This window comes from Octopus sinensis, linkage group LG14, assembly GCF_006345805.1.
Source record: "Octopus sinensis linkage group LG14, ASM634580v1, whole genome shotgun sequence".
NCBI lineage: Eukaryota > Metazoa > Mollusca > Cephalopoda > Octopoda > Octopodidae > Octopus > Octopus sinensis.
Window position 1 is genome coordinate 13,164,018 of NC_043010.1, and position 17,500 is coordinate 13,181,517.

Below are 17,500 nucleotides of genomic sequence, written 5' to 3' on the forward strand. Positions count from 1 at the left end.
CCCAGCATGGCATCTTATCTAGGGAGAGACTCAGCTCTCATTCACTTAATGTTATGGAGCCTAGAGTAATAATAATCACTACATATTTTAAATATTCACGTCAGTACACAGTGAAATTGGTGACTCCAATTCAGATAGAATAACAGTAATAAAATTGTTGATAATTTTATTTTTTTAATAAAGACAAAAGAAGAAAATTTAACACTTATTGATGCATAATAATAATTATTTCTAAAATTAAATAAATAAAAAAAAAACATTATTTATTTTTCACAGGTTACATTATTCTGTCACAGCCTCAAAATGTAGATATTATCATATAATCGAATACAACATTTGAACATATTTACTCATATGCACTAAGACTCAATATGTAAATATGCTAGGTCACTAAACTAAATAAGCTGACATAGGTCATTACACTCAGTTTGTAGGCATGATAGCTCATGAAGCAGAACAAGCAAACATACTACAACACAAGGAACCACCATATGTAGGTTTCCTAGGCCGTCAAACCCAATTATAATATTTAAACTCATTAGGTTGTTAAATTCAGGCTGTATATTCTTTTATTCTTCTTCTGTTCATCCGTTATTCTATTCTTTTAGTGGACGACAATCATTGGACGGTAACCATGCTGGAGCACTGCTTATGAAGAATTTTGAGTTAATTATAGTGACACCTGTACTTCTTTCTGCCTGGTATTTGTTTCATCAATCTCTACCTATCAAACAGCAAAGTTTGCTTTTGACATATTGTTTTACATTAACAAACGCACACATACATATATTCATAGCAATATACATATATATATATATATATATATGTCTGATTATATGTATATATGTATATAGATATATGTATTTATGTTTGTGTGTGTATGTGTAGTACATATATGCATATATACACATGTATGTATATGTATCCATCTGTCTATATATATATATATATAGTGCTGATTATATGTACATATGTATATAGATATATGTATTTATGTTTGTGTGTGTATGTGTAGTACATATATGCATATATACACATGTATGTATATGTATCCATCTGTCTACACACACACACATATATATATATATATGTCTGATTATATGCATATATGTATATAGATATATGTATTTATGTTTGTGTGTGTAGGTGTAGTACATATATGCATATATATACATGTATGTATATGTATCCATCTGTCTATATATATATATATATATACATACACATACATACAGATAGATAGATAGATAGATAGATAGATAGATAGATAACCAGTGAGTTTCCGCATAGTTTTGTCTGCCAAAATCCCACTCACAAGGCATTGTTTGAACCAAGGCAACAGTAAAATGCTCATCATTTCCAGAGGCATCAAACTCAGAACCATGTAGTTGCAAATCCATCCTCTTAACCAAACAGGTGTTCCTGTACCTTTATATTTGATTAGCAAATATAAAATTCAGGTATGTAAAGTAATCAAACCCCCTAGATGTAGATGTTTGCAAATATTCTGTCTTATATACTCTTTACTCTTTTACTTGTTTCAGTCATGCTGGAGCACCGCCTTTAGTCGAGCAAATCGACCCTGGGACTTATTTTTTGTAAGCCCAGTACTTATTCTATTGGTGTCTTTTGCCAAACCGCTAGGTGACGGGGACGTAAACACACCAGCATCGGTTGTCAAGCAATGCTAGGGGGACAAACACAGACACACAAACATACGCACACACACATGTATATATATACATATGTACGACAGGCTTCTTTCAGTTTCCATCTACCAAATCCACTCACAAGGCATTGGTCGGCCTGAGGCTATAGCAGAAGACATTTGCCCAAGATGCCACGCAGTGGGACTGAATCCGGAACCATGTGGTTGGTAAGCAAGCTACTTACCACACAGCCACTCCTGCGCATATGTTAATATGTGGACATATTAACATATTAAGCATAACATTTAAATATTCTTAGATATTTTAGGTTGTCAAAATAAACAGATTTATGTATCAGTCCATTGTATTTGATAATAGTATATGTTAGAGCAGAGATGGAGAATCTTATAATGTTGGAAGGTTGCATTGAAGTTAATTGCCATCTGAGGAATCCAAGCTTATTGTTTTACAAAATTTAAGTATTCATAAAAATTTTAACAAAATGCTAAAACACCTTGGGCAAGTATCTTCTACTATAGCCTCGGGCCGACCAAAGCCTTGTGAGTGGATTTGGTAGACGGAAACTGAAAGAAGCTCGTCGTATATATGTATATATATATATATATATATAATATATATATATGCGTGTGTGTGTTTGTGTGTCTGTGTTTGTCCCCCTAGCATTGCTTGACAACCGATGCTGGTGTATTTACGTCCCTGTTACTTAGCGGTTCGGCAAAAGAGACCGATAGAATAAGTACTGGGCTTACAAAAGAATAAGTCCTGGGGTCGAGTTGCTTGACTAAAAGGCGGTGCTCCAGCATGGCCGCAGTCAAATGACTGAAACAAGTAAAAGAGTAAAAGAAAAGAGTAATAGTTTTGGAATAAGAATCAACACTGGACTTTTCTTCAGATTCTTATGTCAAATATATTTGCAATAACTTGAACCATTTTGAAACCAACCATTCTGAGCCCACCCCTGTTCTGTGATAGAAACTTTCTAATTTAAAGTGGTTTAAATTAAAACCTTCCCTCAAAATTTCTTGTTAATTTAAGTAAAAAGTACCAACTTAATAATGACAAAATCATTTTATTAAACTTTTCATTATTTTAAAAATTGTAACATTAGTAATGTATTTTTTTAAAGTTATAACAAAAGGATTAAATTAGTAATTAGTAGTGAAGATAAAGAAAGCTATATGGTAAAAATTTTGCTTCTCAACAACATTGTTCTGGGTTCAGTCCCACTGTGTTGCACCTGGACAAGTACCTTCTGCAGTCTCAGGCTGATCAAAGCCTTGTGAGTGGATTTGGTAGATGGAAACTGAAAGAAGCTTGTTGTGTGTATATGTGTGTCTGTCTGTTTGTCCCCCCACCCTACTGCTTGACAACAGGTGTTAGTGTGTTTACGTCCATGTGACTTAGCAGTTCAGCAAAAGAGATGGACAGATTAAGTACCAGGCTTTAAGAAATGGATAAGTACTGGAATCAGTTCATTTGACAAAAAATTCAAGATGGTGCCTCAGCATGGCTGCAGTCTAATGATGAAAACAAGCAACAGATAAAGAACAAGACATTTCTGATCACTTAGATAAACTTAGATATGTTTCGACCAAAGATTGATCCAAGCCATGTCTAACTTAATAGCACCCCCTGATAGGATTATCTAAATCCTGTTTAAGTCAAGTTTTATTTATGGTCCATTCAAGTAGTGAGTTCTTGTTGAGTGAGTTGTATCCAGGTATGGTTGGCTTATCCAATTGTATCCAGGTATGGGTGGCTTGTTTACAGTTTGTTGAAAAGATGATGATGATGATCCTCATCATCATTTAACGTCCGTTTTCCATGCTAGCATGGGTCGGATGGTTCAACTAAGGTCTGGAAGCAATGGAGGCTGCACCAGGCTTTAGTCTGATTTGGCAGTGTTTCTACAGCTGGATGCCCTTCCTAATGCCAACCATTCCATGAGTGTAGTGGGTGTTTTTTACATGTCACCGGCACAGGGGCCAGATCAGGCTGGCAAACGGCCACAATCGGTTGGTGCTTTTACATGTCACCGACACAGATAAACCAACAACTCTGTATTCTCGTGAAATGATTTCCTCACAAACACACTTCTTTCAGAGGGTTGCATTTAGCCCTCAAGAAGGCGAAGATGCGGCGGCTGCCGAACGTCATTTTTAGGCCCGACGCCTGGGTGCGACCTGCAATCGCAGCTTTGGTTGCATATATTAGCTCTAGAATTGCCACAGTTATCCACTCTCCTCACGGTGAAGAATACGGTCCCGAGGATTAGGTCCGGTTCCTGAGCCATTCGCGGTTTCACCATTCGTTTACGGCATGAACTTACACTTGCATGGCTTAAGCTTTGAGACAAGCATATGACTACTGGCAGGATCAACCAGGTATCATCAAGATAACACCAATATATTTGCTTCATCAGAATACAATGTTTGTTATCACACCTTGCAGGCATAGCTGTGAGATAAAAAGTTTGCTTCCCAACCACATGGTTCTAGGTTCAGTTCCAGTGAGTGGCACCTTGGGCAAGTGTCTTCTACTGTAGCCACAGGCTGACCAAAACTTTGTGAGTGGATTTGGTAGCATGAAACTGAAAGAAGTTCATCATGTGTGTGTTTGTGTTTGTGTGTATATATGTGTGTGTGTCTGTGTGTCTGTGATTGTCCCCTCTACCACTTGGCAACCAGTGCTGGTTTGTTTTCATCCCCATAACTTAGCAGTTCAGCCAAAGAGACCGATAGAATATGTATCAGGCTTTAAAAAAAATGTACTACGATCAAGTCATTCAACAAAATATTCTTCAAGGCAGTGCCCCAGCATGGCTGTAGTCTAATGATTGAAACAAGTAAAGAAAAGGATTTTGTTTTCACAACTGAAAATCCCTAAAGATATGCCTTTCAAAATTTATAAATTTTTAGTCATCAGTCATTTTTAGTTATTAGTCATTTGGTTGAGAAATTCAATCTGTGACCACATTATTCCAGTTTCAATCCCACTACGCTGAAAGAAACCTTGAACAAGAATCTTCTATCATAGCCTAAGTTTGGCCGATGTTTTATGAATGGAATTTGTTCAACAGATAAATGGAAACTGTGTGAAAGCCCCCTGCATATTTTCTAATTTATTTTTCAATCTATTTGTCTGTCTGTCTATCTATCTATCTATCTCTCACTCTCTCTCTCTCTCTCTCTCTCTCTCTATATATATATATATATATATATATATATATACATATAGATAGATAGATAGATAGATAGATACATATTTACTCACTCACACATACATATATATACATATACATATATATATGTATGTATATGTATATACTTATATATATATATATATGTATGTATATATATATGTATATGTCTCTCTCTCTCTCTCTCAATATATATATATATATATATATATATATATATATATACATATAGATAGATAGATAGATAGATAGATACATATTTACTCACTCACACATACATATATATACATATACATATATATGTATGTATATGTATATACTTATATATATATATATGTATGTATATATATATGTATATGTCTCTCTCTCTCTCTCAATATATATATATAATATATATATATATATATATAATGTGATAGACAGGTATAGTGGGATATTTGTGTGTGTGTGTGAGTCCATGTGTGTGTCCGTGTGTCCCTATTCATGTTTGCAGCTAGTGTAAACAACCACGTTGAGTTGCACTCCTGTATGTAAAAAAAACAAACAAAAATAAGGTAGCATAAGTATCATTTGACAAACAGACATCAATAAAATGAGTCCCAGACTAAATCTGGTACTCGGGGCAGATGTGGTAGGGTCAAGGTCAACAAAGTACTCTGAAAAATTCCTTGAAAGCATTGCCCCAGCATGGCCTGTGTAAAAGAGTAAAAGACTAGCTGAAGTATTGATGGGTGCATTATTATTATCATTATTACTATTATGATTGTTTGTTGTTGTTGTTATTATTATTATTATTATTATTATTTTATTATTATTATTATATTATTATTATTATTATTATTATTATTATTATTATTATTATTATTATTATCATTATTATTATTTTGGTGGATATGTCTTTCCACAGTTTCATATGTTCAATCTAATTATCATTGCTGCTTTGATTGCTAGTGGTCGCAGTGTTCTTTTGTTGTTATTGATAATGATGATGATGGTGATGATGATGATAATGACAACGATGATGATGGTGATGATGATGATAATGACAACGATGATGATGGTGATGATGATGATAATGACGATGATGATGGTGATGATGATGATGATGACGATGATGATGGTGATGATGATGATGATGATGATGATGATGATGACGATGATGATGACGATGATGATGATGATGATAAGGACAACAGCGACGACGATGATGACAATGACGATGATGGTGACAATGAACAATGACAACGACAGCAATGACAATAATGATAATGATGATGAAGATGATGACAGTGGTGGAGGTGGTGGTGGTAGTGATGGTGGTGGTGGTAGTGATGGTGGTGTTGGTGGTGGTGCTGATGATGATGGCAATAGCAATCACAATGATGATGATGATGATGGCTATGATTATGATAATGGTGAATGGAGTGATGGTTTTGCTGATGATGATGATGATGATGATGATGATGACAACAATGATGAAGACAATGATCATGATAATGATGATGATAACGATGATGATGATGATGATGATGATGATGATGACGACGATGACGATCATGATGATTATCATCCTTATGATGATGATGATGATGACAACGATGATGAAGACAATGATCATGATAATGATGATGATAACGATGATGATGAAGATGATGATGATGATGATGACGACGATGACGATCATGATGATTATCATCCTTATGATGATGATGATGATGACAACGATGATGAAGACAATGATGATGATGATGATGATGATAACGATGATGATGATGATGATGATGATGATGATGATGACGATGACGATCATGATGATTATCATCCTTATGATGATGATGATGATGACAACGATGATGAAGACAATGATCATGATAATGATGATGATAACGATGATGATGATGATGATGACAACAATGATGAAGACAATGATCATGATGATGATGATGATAACGATGATGATGATGATGATGATGATGATGATCATGATGCTGATGGTGCTGACGGTGTTGTTGTTTATACAGAGGTAGTCAACATTAGCAATATACAGCTGCAGTAAGCAGTAGTTCTATGGTGGTATAGCAGTAGCCAATCAAATACTTCGGAGCAATACTTATAGATGTAACACTCCGGATATGCCGTGCATCAGTCTGGGACCATGTTGCACATCCCATCAACTGGTGGGAAATCAGATGCAACAGTCAGGTCATGCTGCATCTGGGTTTTTTTTTTTTCCATAATTGCATCCGGTTAATAAATAACGAAAATATTTCTTGTCAGTTCCAGAGATGGACAATGTTATGTTGTTGTTATTATTGTTGTTATTGCTACTGTTGTTGTTGTTATTGAATCTCTTAGTTGCCCTGACTGAACATGTCTATGTTCAAATGTATTTCAGCCATGACCATCCTGTCTGCTCAAGGGCTATTTATGACTACATTGTCTAATGTGTTTTTATTTTTTAAAACTTTTTTTTAATACAGCAGAGAGTGATTTGTGAGAAATTTGGCTGCTCTTTCTAGCTTTCTAGTAGAATGACCTATCACATAATGGCTCTTCTTTTTGGCTCAAGAAAGAAGGAATGGAATGTGATATCAGTTGGAATGTAGAACTTTGAATTCCTGGAGTTCACATAGGTTAGTTAATAATAGGTGCAGGAATGGCTGTGTGGTAAGTAGCTTGCTTACTGACCACATGGTTCCGGGTTCAGTCCCACTAAGCCTTGTGAGTGGATTTGGTAGACGGAAACTGAAAGAAGCCTGTCGTATATATGTATATATATATATATTTATGTGTGTGTGTTTGTGTGTCTGTGTTTGTCCCCCTAGCATTGCTTGACAACCGATGCTGGTGTGTTTACGTCCCCATCACTTAGCGGTTCGGCAAAAGAGACCGATAGAATAAATACTAGGCTTCCAAAGAATAAGTGCTGGGGTTGATTTGTTTGACTAAATGCAGTGCTCCAGCATGGCCGCAGTCAAATGACTGAAACAAGTAAAAGAGTAACCCAGTACTGAATTTTATCCTAGTCTGGGAATTGATGATGGAGTTATTTTGGTACATGTATATATATATATATACACCCTTTAAGTTCATTTAAGGGAAATGTTTTGAATATGCCTATAAAAGTTCCCTATTTCATTATGCCAGCTACAGTCTAATGATGCCAACTGGCAATACCAGTTTTTTGGGGGTTGCACCAAGTTCTGTCGATATAATGTAGGATAAATATAGCAATAATAATAATCATAGGATGGTATTTATAAATATTCCAATGCTTTGCTACATGTAATATATATATATATATATGTGTGTATATATGTATGTATATCGGTCAGTAGTCTATATATCCGAAAAAGAAGCTTGCTCTAAAACATTAGAGTAGTAATATCTAGAAGGTTTTTTTGTTGTGGCTGGTCAGAAACTGACCATTGGCTTCACACCTATAAGGTGCTTAGCTTTATTGGTGACTCAATAAACTCAAAAACGGTAGAAGTTGCCTATGCAGCTAGTACCTTACAGGTGTGTAACCACTGATCACTCACTGACTAACCTTAAAAAAAACCCCACTTTTTTTGGTTTCATAGTGTTTTTAGGGTTTGTGCCAATGAGATATTGAAACTAGAAATATAAGCAAGATTGAGACTGGCCCCCCATTCACGGTTGGGCCCATCCAGAGTCTTCTTTGAGGCATTATAGGCCCCTGTGCAAATCACTGCACTGAACCAAACAGTATATATTCAGTGAGAGCAAACCACAGTCAGAATCGGGTCCCTAGACCTGTGAGGTCCCTGAGCAACTACTGAGTATGCCCGTGCCTTAACCCTTAGCCCTTTAGCATTTGGGTTACCTTGTCAAATGTAATGCTTGTTCATTCATATTGTTTTGAATCCATTATCTCATAGCTTTGAGATTTTCATGATGGAATTCTATGTTTAGAATGACTATGTTGAATAGGTGTGACAGGCCAGATCTAGCCAGTTTAACACATAAAACAGGTAGACTCAATATGGCCAGTTTAAACACAAAAGGATTATGACAGTACTAGGTCCATCATTTTTATAGAACGGTGTTCTAAGATTATTGTTGTAATTGCATTATTTTTATCTGAATTGTGTTTTGTGTAGCTTGAAGTTTTACTCACTGTGATGTGTGATGCAATGCTATTTTTTTTTTCTCGTAGAATACAGTACCTAAGGAAGATAACTTGTAATATATGGTTTGTGCTAATGCTTGTTTGTTTCTGCAAAGACATTTGTTTTAATTTATGTATATAATTTATTATAATTTTCAATATGCTGAAGTGATTGGGAATACTTTGTAGCAATATTAAATCTCTTGGTACTTGACTGCTATTTTATTTTATCAACCCTGGAAGAAGGAATGACAAAACTGCTCCCCAGCAAGATTTGAACTCAGAACGTAAATGGTGGCAACTAAATACAGCAGTTCTAACGGATATCTCACAAACGCTGGTATATATTTCAAACAACTTATTGAAGTTAGCTTTGTAGAAGGTATAGCATGGATTGTCTGGCCTAGATTTGAACTTTGAGAGCCACGAGTTCAGAGTCCAGTACCATAAACCCCAACCCCGACAGCTTTATACCTCTAAACCAGTGGTTTTCAACCAGGGTTCCTCGGAACCTTAGGGTTCTGCCAGTACAGTCCAGGGGTTCCGCAAGAAGTTACAAAACTGCTAAAATCGGCAGTAATTTTTAATTCTCCTGTGCAGATATGTGTGCATAAGACTATTAAATTATTGCATAGGGGTTCCTCGAGCCAGTGGAATGTTTCCTTGGGGTTCCGCTCCAGCAAAAAGTTTGAAAAGCACTGCTCTAAACATTTATTAAGAATGATGGATGAATAACAGGCTGAACATGGTGAGAGTTGTTGTCTTAAAACTTGTATTAAAATAACTATTTTCAGTTTCTGTTAGAATTATATGACTTCTATATTGATTTCTTATATTGGCAGTCGACCAAGGTAGAGATATAGTCGATTGAATTGGCTCCGGTACATTATTGGTACTCCAGAAAAGACTCAAACTCTACAAGATTGAAAGCAAAGTTGACCCCAGAGGTATTTCAACTCAGAAATGTAGACAAATAAAAGCTAGATATTATTGCAGGGCATTTATTGCAGTGCAGTACAGTTCTAGTACTAGCACTGCATGTATGCATGTATATATGTATGTATGTATATATGTATGTATGTATGTATGTATGTATGTATGTATGTATGTATGTATGTATGTATGCATGTATATATGTATGTATATATTTATGTATGTATGTATGTATGCATGTATGTATGTATGCATGTATATATGTATGTATGTATATATTTATGTATGTATGTATGTATGTATGTATGTATGTATGTATATACCCATACACACACACATAGGTCTCATCTGATCCTTGCAACCATAGAAAAGTAGCATTTAAAATTATGACAATCAGATATATATATATATATATATATATATATATATGTGTGTGTGCATGAGTGTATGTATATATATATAATAAATATTAGGGAATGAATCCAAAATTACAGGGAAAAATCAGATTTAGGGTTAAATCCAATTTTATAGTAAAATATTATATAATATAATTTGAGACAAAACCACTATTTTAAAACCAAACAAGGAAAGACTTAATCAATACATAAAATTTTAATATAAATTAAATAAACCGCCACTACAAATGTTTATGTATTGATTAAGTCTTTCCTTGTTTGGTTTTAAAATAGTGGTTTTGTCTCAAATTATATTATATATATATAATATATATATATCATCATCATCATCATTTAATGTCTGTCTTTCATGCTAGCATGGGTTGGACAAAAGTAGGTTTTCCTGTACGTGTGAGACTCGAACCCACACCTTTTTGTTTATGCGAGCAAGTGTGCTACTAATTACACCAGTGAACCAAAATGTATATATATATAATACATATATAATACATATATATGTGTGCATTTGTAAACCAATTTAGCCTTTTTCATCTTCCTTTGGTGCACCTCTTCTAATTTGCATATTTTTATATAATATATACACATATATATATATATATAATATATTATATATTATATATATATAATATATACATATATAACATACATACATATATATATATACATACATATATATATATATATATATATATATATATATATATACATATATATATCAAGAGCACTCCGTCGGTTTCGACGACGAGGGTCCCAGCTGATATGATCAATGGAACAGCCAGCTCGTGAAATAAATGTGCAAGTGGCTGAGCAATCCACAGACACGTGTACCCTTAACATAGTTCTCAGGGAGATTCAGCATGACACAGAGTGTGACAAGGCTGACCCTTTGAAATACAGGTACAACCCATCTTTGCCAGCTGAGTGGATTGGAGCAACATGAAATAAAGTGTCTTGCTCAAGGACACAAGTCGTCGCCGGAAATTGAACTCACGACCTTACAATTGTGAGCCAAATGCCCTAACCACTAAGCCACATACCTTCATATATACACATATACACACACACACATACAGATATATATATATATACATACACACATACATATATATATATATAAAAATATACATACATATATACATGAATACATACATAAATATATATATACATACATACATACATACATACATACATACATATACACATATATATATATATGCGCATGCACACACACACAGACACATATACATATATGTGTGTGTATATGTGTCTGTATGTATATATATGTGTGTGTATATGTGTGTGTATATATGTGTATATGTGTATATATGTGTGTGCATATATGTGTCTGTATGTATATATATATGCATACATCTACGTATTATAAATATGTGTGGGCCTGCTTGTGTCTTCAAGATTATTTCTCAGGTAAATTTTTACACCAAAAGGACTAAGCAACTTATCCAACCAAGGTTAAGTTTCTTTAGCTATTAAACCATGAAGAGACTTACTATAAGGCTCTTATATGTATACATTATATACTTTTAGATGTGCAGGAAAGCAAGGAATTTAATACCTTGATCTGGTAAAGAATAGATTATGTGATTATAGTGCTTGGTTAATTCTCAGATAGCCTTTCCGAATAGTCACCAAATTAGATGTCACTTCATGTTAATCATTTACTCTTTTACTTTTTTACTTGTTTCAGTCATTTGACTGCAGCCATGCTGGAGCACCGCCTTTTTAGTCGAGCAAATCGACCTCGGGACTTATTCTTTTTTTGTAAGCCCAGTACTTATTCTGTCGGTCTCTTTTTGCCGAACCGCTAGGTGACGGGGACGTAAACACACCAGCATCGGTTGTCAAGCAATGCTACGGGGACAAATATAGACACACAAACACATACACACACACATATATATATATATCTATATATACGACAGGCTTCTTTCAGTTTCCGTCTACCAAATCCACTCACAAGGCATTGGTCGGCCTGGGGCTATAGCAGGAGACACTTGCCCAAGGTGCCATGCAGTGGGAGTGAACCCAGAACCATGTGGTTGGTTAGCAAGCTACTTACCACACAGCCACTCCTGCGCCTATTTGCAGAGATTTTTTTCTTAAGTAGGTGCATTCTTTTTTTTTAACCTTCTCCATGTCATACCGACTCATAAGGGCTGGCTTTCTGGTTTCATGGCATATATATTCTGCACCTGGATGGGACGCCAGTCCATCACAGGATTATTTCTTTTTTTGCCAGCTGAGTGGACTGGAGCAACATGAAATAAAGTGTTTCGCTCGGGAACACCATGTGTCACCCAGTCCAGGAATTGAAACCAGAATTGTACGATCATGAGTCCAGTACTCTAACCACTAAGCCAAGTGCTTCCATGGTTTTTAGATGTACCAGAGAAAGGGTAGCAGAGGGGAAATAATGTAAGGATGTGACATTCAGAAATATTTTTCTCAAGAGTAAATTGCTTTCAGATTGTTGCTGTTGTTGCCATCATTGTCATTGTCATCATTGTTGCTGTTGTTGTCATCATTATTTAACAGTCATTTTCCAAACTGACATGCGTTGGTTAGATGATTCAACTGGAGCTCGCAGGCAAGGGGACTGCGTCAAGCTCCAACGTCTCTTTTGGCATGTCTTCGATAGCTAGGTGCTTTTCTTAATGCCAAGAACCTTACAGAGTGTACTGGATGCCTTTAAATGGCACCAGCACCTTTGAGATCACCAAATAAACCAGCAGGACAATACAGTCCCCTGCCCTCAACTGAGAGTAGGAGAGTAGTATTGAGGAAGCTGGCTCTATACCAGGTGATGAGAGGTTAAAGCATGATAGAGGGACAGAAACAGGTGTCTTACCACAGGTGAGGTACATGGGTGGCCCAACTGGAAAAGAAAGAGGATGGTGGTGAAGATGTGTAAGAGCATATCCCTAAGTTACAAGACAGTGAATATAAGAGGAGTGGTATGGATAGGTAAGGAAGTTCATGTGTGTGTAAGAGGTAAGTGGCAGATAGATAGAGATGGTGACAAAGGAAAATGCAGAGGGAGGTGAACATGGGTGAAGACATAATCAAACAGGAATCAGAACTAGGTTCTGGTTAAGGATTCAGTTGTGTGTACCTAAATTGCGATTAACTCGCTCTCAGCAGATGCTAAATAAAACATAATTTTCACAAATGGATTTTCTTCAAGACACTCCCAAATTGAAATTATTTATAATTAGATATATTAGGAACTATTTAATTAGATAGAGAAAAACTCAAGATTTAGAATTTACTAGTAACCAGCTTTAAAGCCACACCCTGTGCAGACTTTTGAGTTACCTCTTGTGGAGGGCGGAGGGCTAATTGGTCCTGCAGCCCAGAACTAAAGAGAGCTAAATAGCATGACTATACTACGTCTATAATAACTTTATGCTCTGGTGGAGTTTGATTAGGGGTTAAGGACGGATGAGAATTAATTCTGTAATACAATCATTCTATTGTTCCAGTCCCAGTTTGAATTCCAACTGTTGGCCAATTTGTCCCAAAATTCTTATCTCGACGTAAAATCAACGAAGTGAATGTCATTTATCTCCCCCTTGATCTCTGATGTCATTTGACAAATGCCAACCAAGATGGTGTGAATCAGTTAAGCTTTACCTGCTAGAAATAGCAACCCAAATGTTTTTAAATCAGATCCCAATAATGGATGTTCAAGAACCAAATGAAGGGCAGATTTTTAAAACTGGGACCATCCTGATTCCAAAAAGGTATAATATGTCTATGTAGAGCAAATGTAGACTGAGGCATTAGGGTCTTAGACGGACAGACAGAACTTCACTTTTATTATTATAGATTAGTATTAGAAAGTATTGACAGGCAAGTAATTACAGAAACTCTTACATTGTAACTGTTAATACATTCTAGTATATACTAGAAACATTGGTTTCAAATTTTAGCACAAGGCCAACAATTTTGGGAGAGGGGATAAGTCAATGACATTGACCAGAGGGTTTAACTGGTACTTATTTTGTTAACCCTGAAAGGATGAAAGGTAAAGTCAACCTTAGCGGAATTTGAACTCAGAACATAAAGAGAGACAAAATACTGCAAAGCATTTTGCCTGGCATGCTAAAGATTCTACCAGCTCACCACGTTAGTAATGCTTAGTAATGTTAGGGTGTACTAAAGCAGTGAGCTGACAGAACCATTATTCCGCTATGCAAAATACTTAGTGGCATTTCATTCGTCTTTACATTTTGAGTTCAAATTCTGCAGAGGTCAATTTTGCTTTTCATCCCTATGAGTCGATAAAATAAGTAGCAGTCCAGCACGGAGTCTAATATAATCGACTTACCCACTCCCTCAAAATTGCTGGCTTTGTGCCAAAAATAGAAACCAATATTAAAATGTACTGGTTGTTGAATGTTATAAGAGAATTAATTAATATTATAATAGCCCTTTCAACTCGAAGCACAAGGCCTCAAATTTGGGGGAAGAGATTAAGCTGTTTACATTGACCCCAGCATGTAACTGGTACTTATTTAATCAGCCCTGTAAAGATGAAAGGCAAAGATGACCTCAGTGTAATTTGAACTCAGAGTGTAGCAACGGGCGAAATACCACTAAGCATTTCGCCCAGCATACTAACAATTCTGCCTGCTCACTGTTTTAATAAATGCTATAATAGTATTATAAGATATCATATGATTGTGACAATAGCATATATCTGAGATACTATAGTAAGATATAAGCATTTTAACGATACCCCTTTACTTTTCTTGGGTCCTAGGACTCATAAGACTGTCTTCCACTTTCCATGACTCATAAGTGAATGAGATCACAGTATTGTCTCTGAATGGAACCCAGTCCATTGCAGGGTTCACTGCTAGCGATTTTGGAAGGAGGGAGCAGGTTGATTAAATTTACCCCAGTACTTGAGTGGTACTTTATTTTATCAACCCTGAAGTAATAAAAGGTAAAGTTGGCATCAGCGGGATTTGAACTCAGATTCTAAAGAGCTGGTGGAAATACTGCTTAGCACTTTGTCTGACATGCTAATGATTCTGCTAACCTGTTGCCTTATGATACTTAGATATGACTATAGTAATGTAACATTATGTATACCTATTTCTTTACTACCCACAAGGGGCTAAACACAGAGAGGACAAATAAGGACAGACAAAGGGATTAAGTCGATTATATCGACCCCAGTGCGTAACTGGTACTTATTTAATCGACCCTGAAAGGATAAAAGGCAAAGTTGACCTCGGCGGAATTTGAACTCAGAACGTAGCGGCAGACGAAATACCGCTAAGAATTTCGCCCAGCGTGCTAACGTTTCTGCCAGCTCGCCACCTTAATGTAGCATTATGTATACCAGTGTGTGTGTGTGTGTATGTGTGTATGTCACATGAAACAAATATAGAAGTGTACAAAATTATGTAAACATTTATGACAGAAAGTCACTGTGACAACAATACAGCTGTAATTTATTCTTGTACGTACACAAGTGAAGAAACATAATCACATTTGTATGACTGAGAAAATGTTATGATGAAGATAAGAAAAGGGTGGACATTATAACATAGTATATATCTTAGGGTGAGGTCATACATTAAGACAGAAATATAGTGGAGGTAAAATCAAAGACAATACAACAGAATCAATATTACAGTGGAAATGATCATGATCAAAGAAAGCCAAAGTTTCATATAAAGCCATTTTTGAGTTCGCTTCCAATCAAAATTCAATTTCACAGAGAAGAGAACAATTGAAGTGGTAACATTCATCATTCATGCATCGCCCACAGATATTATTGATATAAGGGAAATATACATACATATATATATATTTGTGTATGTGTATACATACATACATACATAATATATATATATATGTATGTATATATGTATATATGTATATATATATATATATTATATATATATATATTATATATATTTATAAATATACATGTATACATATACATACACACACACATATATATATATATATAGGTGTTGGATGGCTGTGCAGTTGGGAAGCTTGTTTCCCAACTATGTAAACTCAAGTTCAGCCTACTACAGCATTGGGCTGACTAAAACCTTCTGAATGGATTTGGTAGATGGAATTAAAAGAAGCCTGTTATATATTTATGATATATATATATATATATATAGGGAGAGTTTACGAAAAAAACAACAAAAGACGAAGGCAGGTGGTGTACAAAACAAACAGATGTATTAATATAATGCTCAGGAATAGAAAAAGTCTTTTACGTTTCGAGCATACGCTCTTCTACAGAAAGGTACACAGTAAAAACAAGGAGAGAAACAAGGAGAGAAAAAAGGAGAGAAAAAAGGAGAGAGAAAAAAGGAGAGAAAAAAGGAGAGAAAAAAAGGAGAGAAAAAAGGAGAGAAAAAAGGAGAGAAACAAGGAGAAAAAAAAGGAGAGAAAAATATTCATATATGTATATATGTATGTATGTATGTATGCGCATATGTACAAGTGCACTATTTTCTTGGCATAATTTGATGGCTGTAAATAAGTATCACCATCATACAAGTGGTGTTGTTCATTTCCACTCATGTGTGAGAAAAATATCCATCCTTGGGAATATACCTTACTTGGAAACAAGTGACAGTTGGTGCCAGGACGAGCATCCAACCTTGGAAAATCTACCACAGCAAAATTTATCTGTCCCATGCAAGCATGCTAAAATGGATGTTAGACAATGATGATGTTGATATATATATATGTATATATGCTTTTACTCTTTTACTTGTTTCAGTCATTTGACTTCAGCCATGCTGGAGCACCACCTTTAGTTGAATAAATCGACCCCAGGACTTATTTTTTGTAAGCCTATTACTTATTCTATTGGTTACTTTTTCCAAACTGCTAAGTTATGGGAACATAAACACACCAACATCGGTTGTCAAGCGATGGTTGGGGGACAAACACAGACACACAAATATATATATATATATATATATATATATATTCGACAGGCTTCTTTCAGCTTCCGTCTACTCACAAGGCTTTGGTTGGGCCTAGGCTATAGTAGAAGACACTTGCCCAAGTTACCATGCAGTGGGATTGAACCAAGAACCATGTCGTTAGGAAGCATGCTTATGATGTACCATCCATTAGTATAAAA

The 17,500-nt window shown here is 35.5% G+C and overlaps 1 protein-coding gene across 6 annotated transcripts in view; it reads right to left on the reverse strand.

Moving 5' to 3' along the window:
- LOC115219230 (protocadherin beta-15) overlaps positions 1-17,500 on the reverse strand; it is a 249,030-nt gene that overhangs the window by 51,004 nt on the left and 180,526 nt on the right. For 5 of the 6 annotated variants that reach the window (XM_029789369.2, XM_036508632.1, XM_029789366.2 and 2 more), the window contains one exon: positions 13,217-13,243. The exons of the other annotated variant lie outside the window; for it this stretch is intronic. In XM_029789369.2, coding sequence (XP_029645229.1) covers positions 13,217-13,243 — 27 coding nt within the window. The remainder of the gene's footprint in view (positions 1-13,216; positions 13,244-17,500) is intronic. 6 annotated transcript variants of the gene reach the window in all.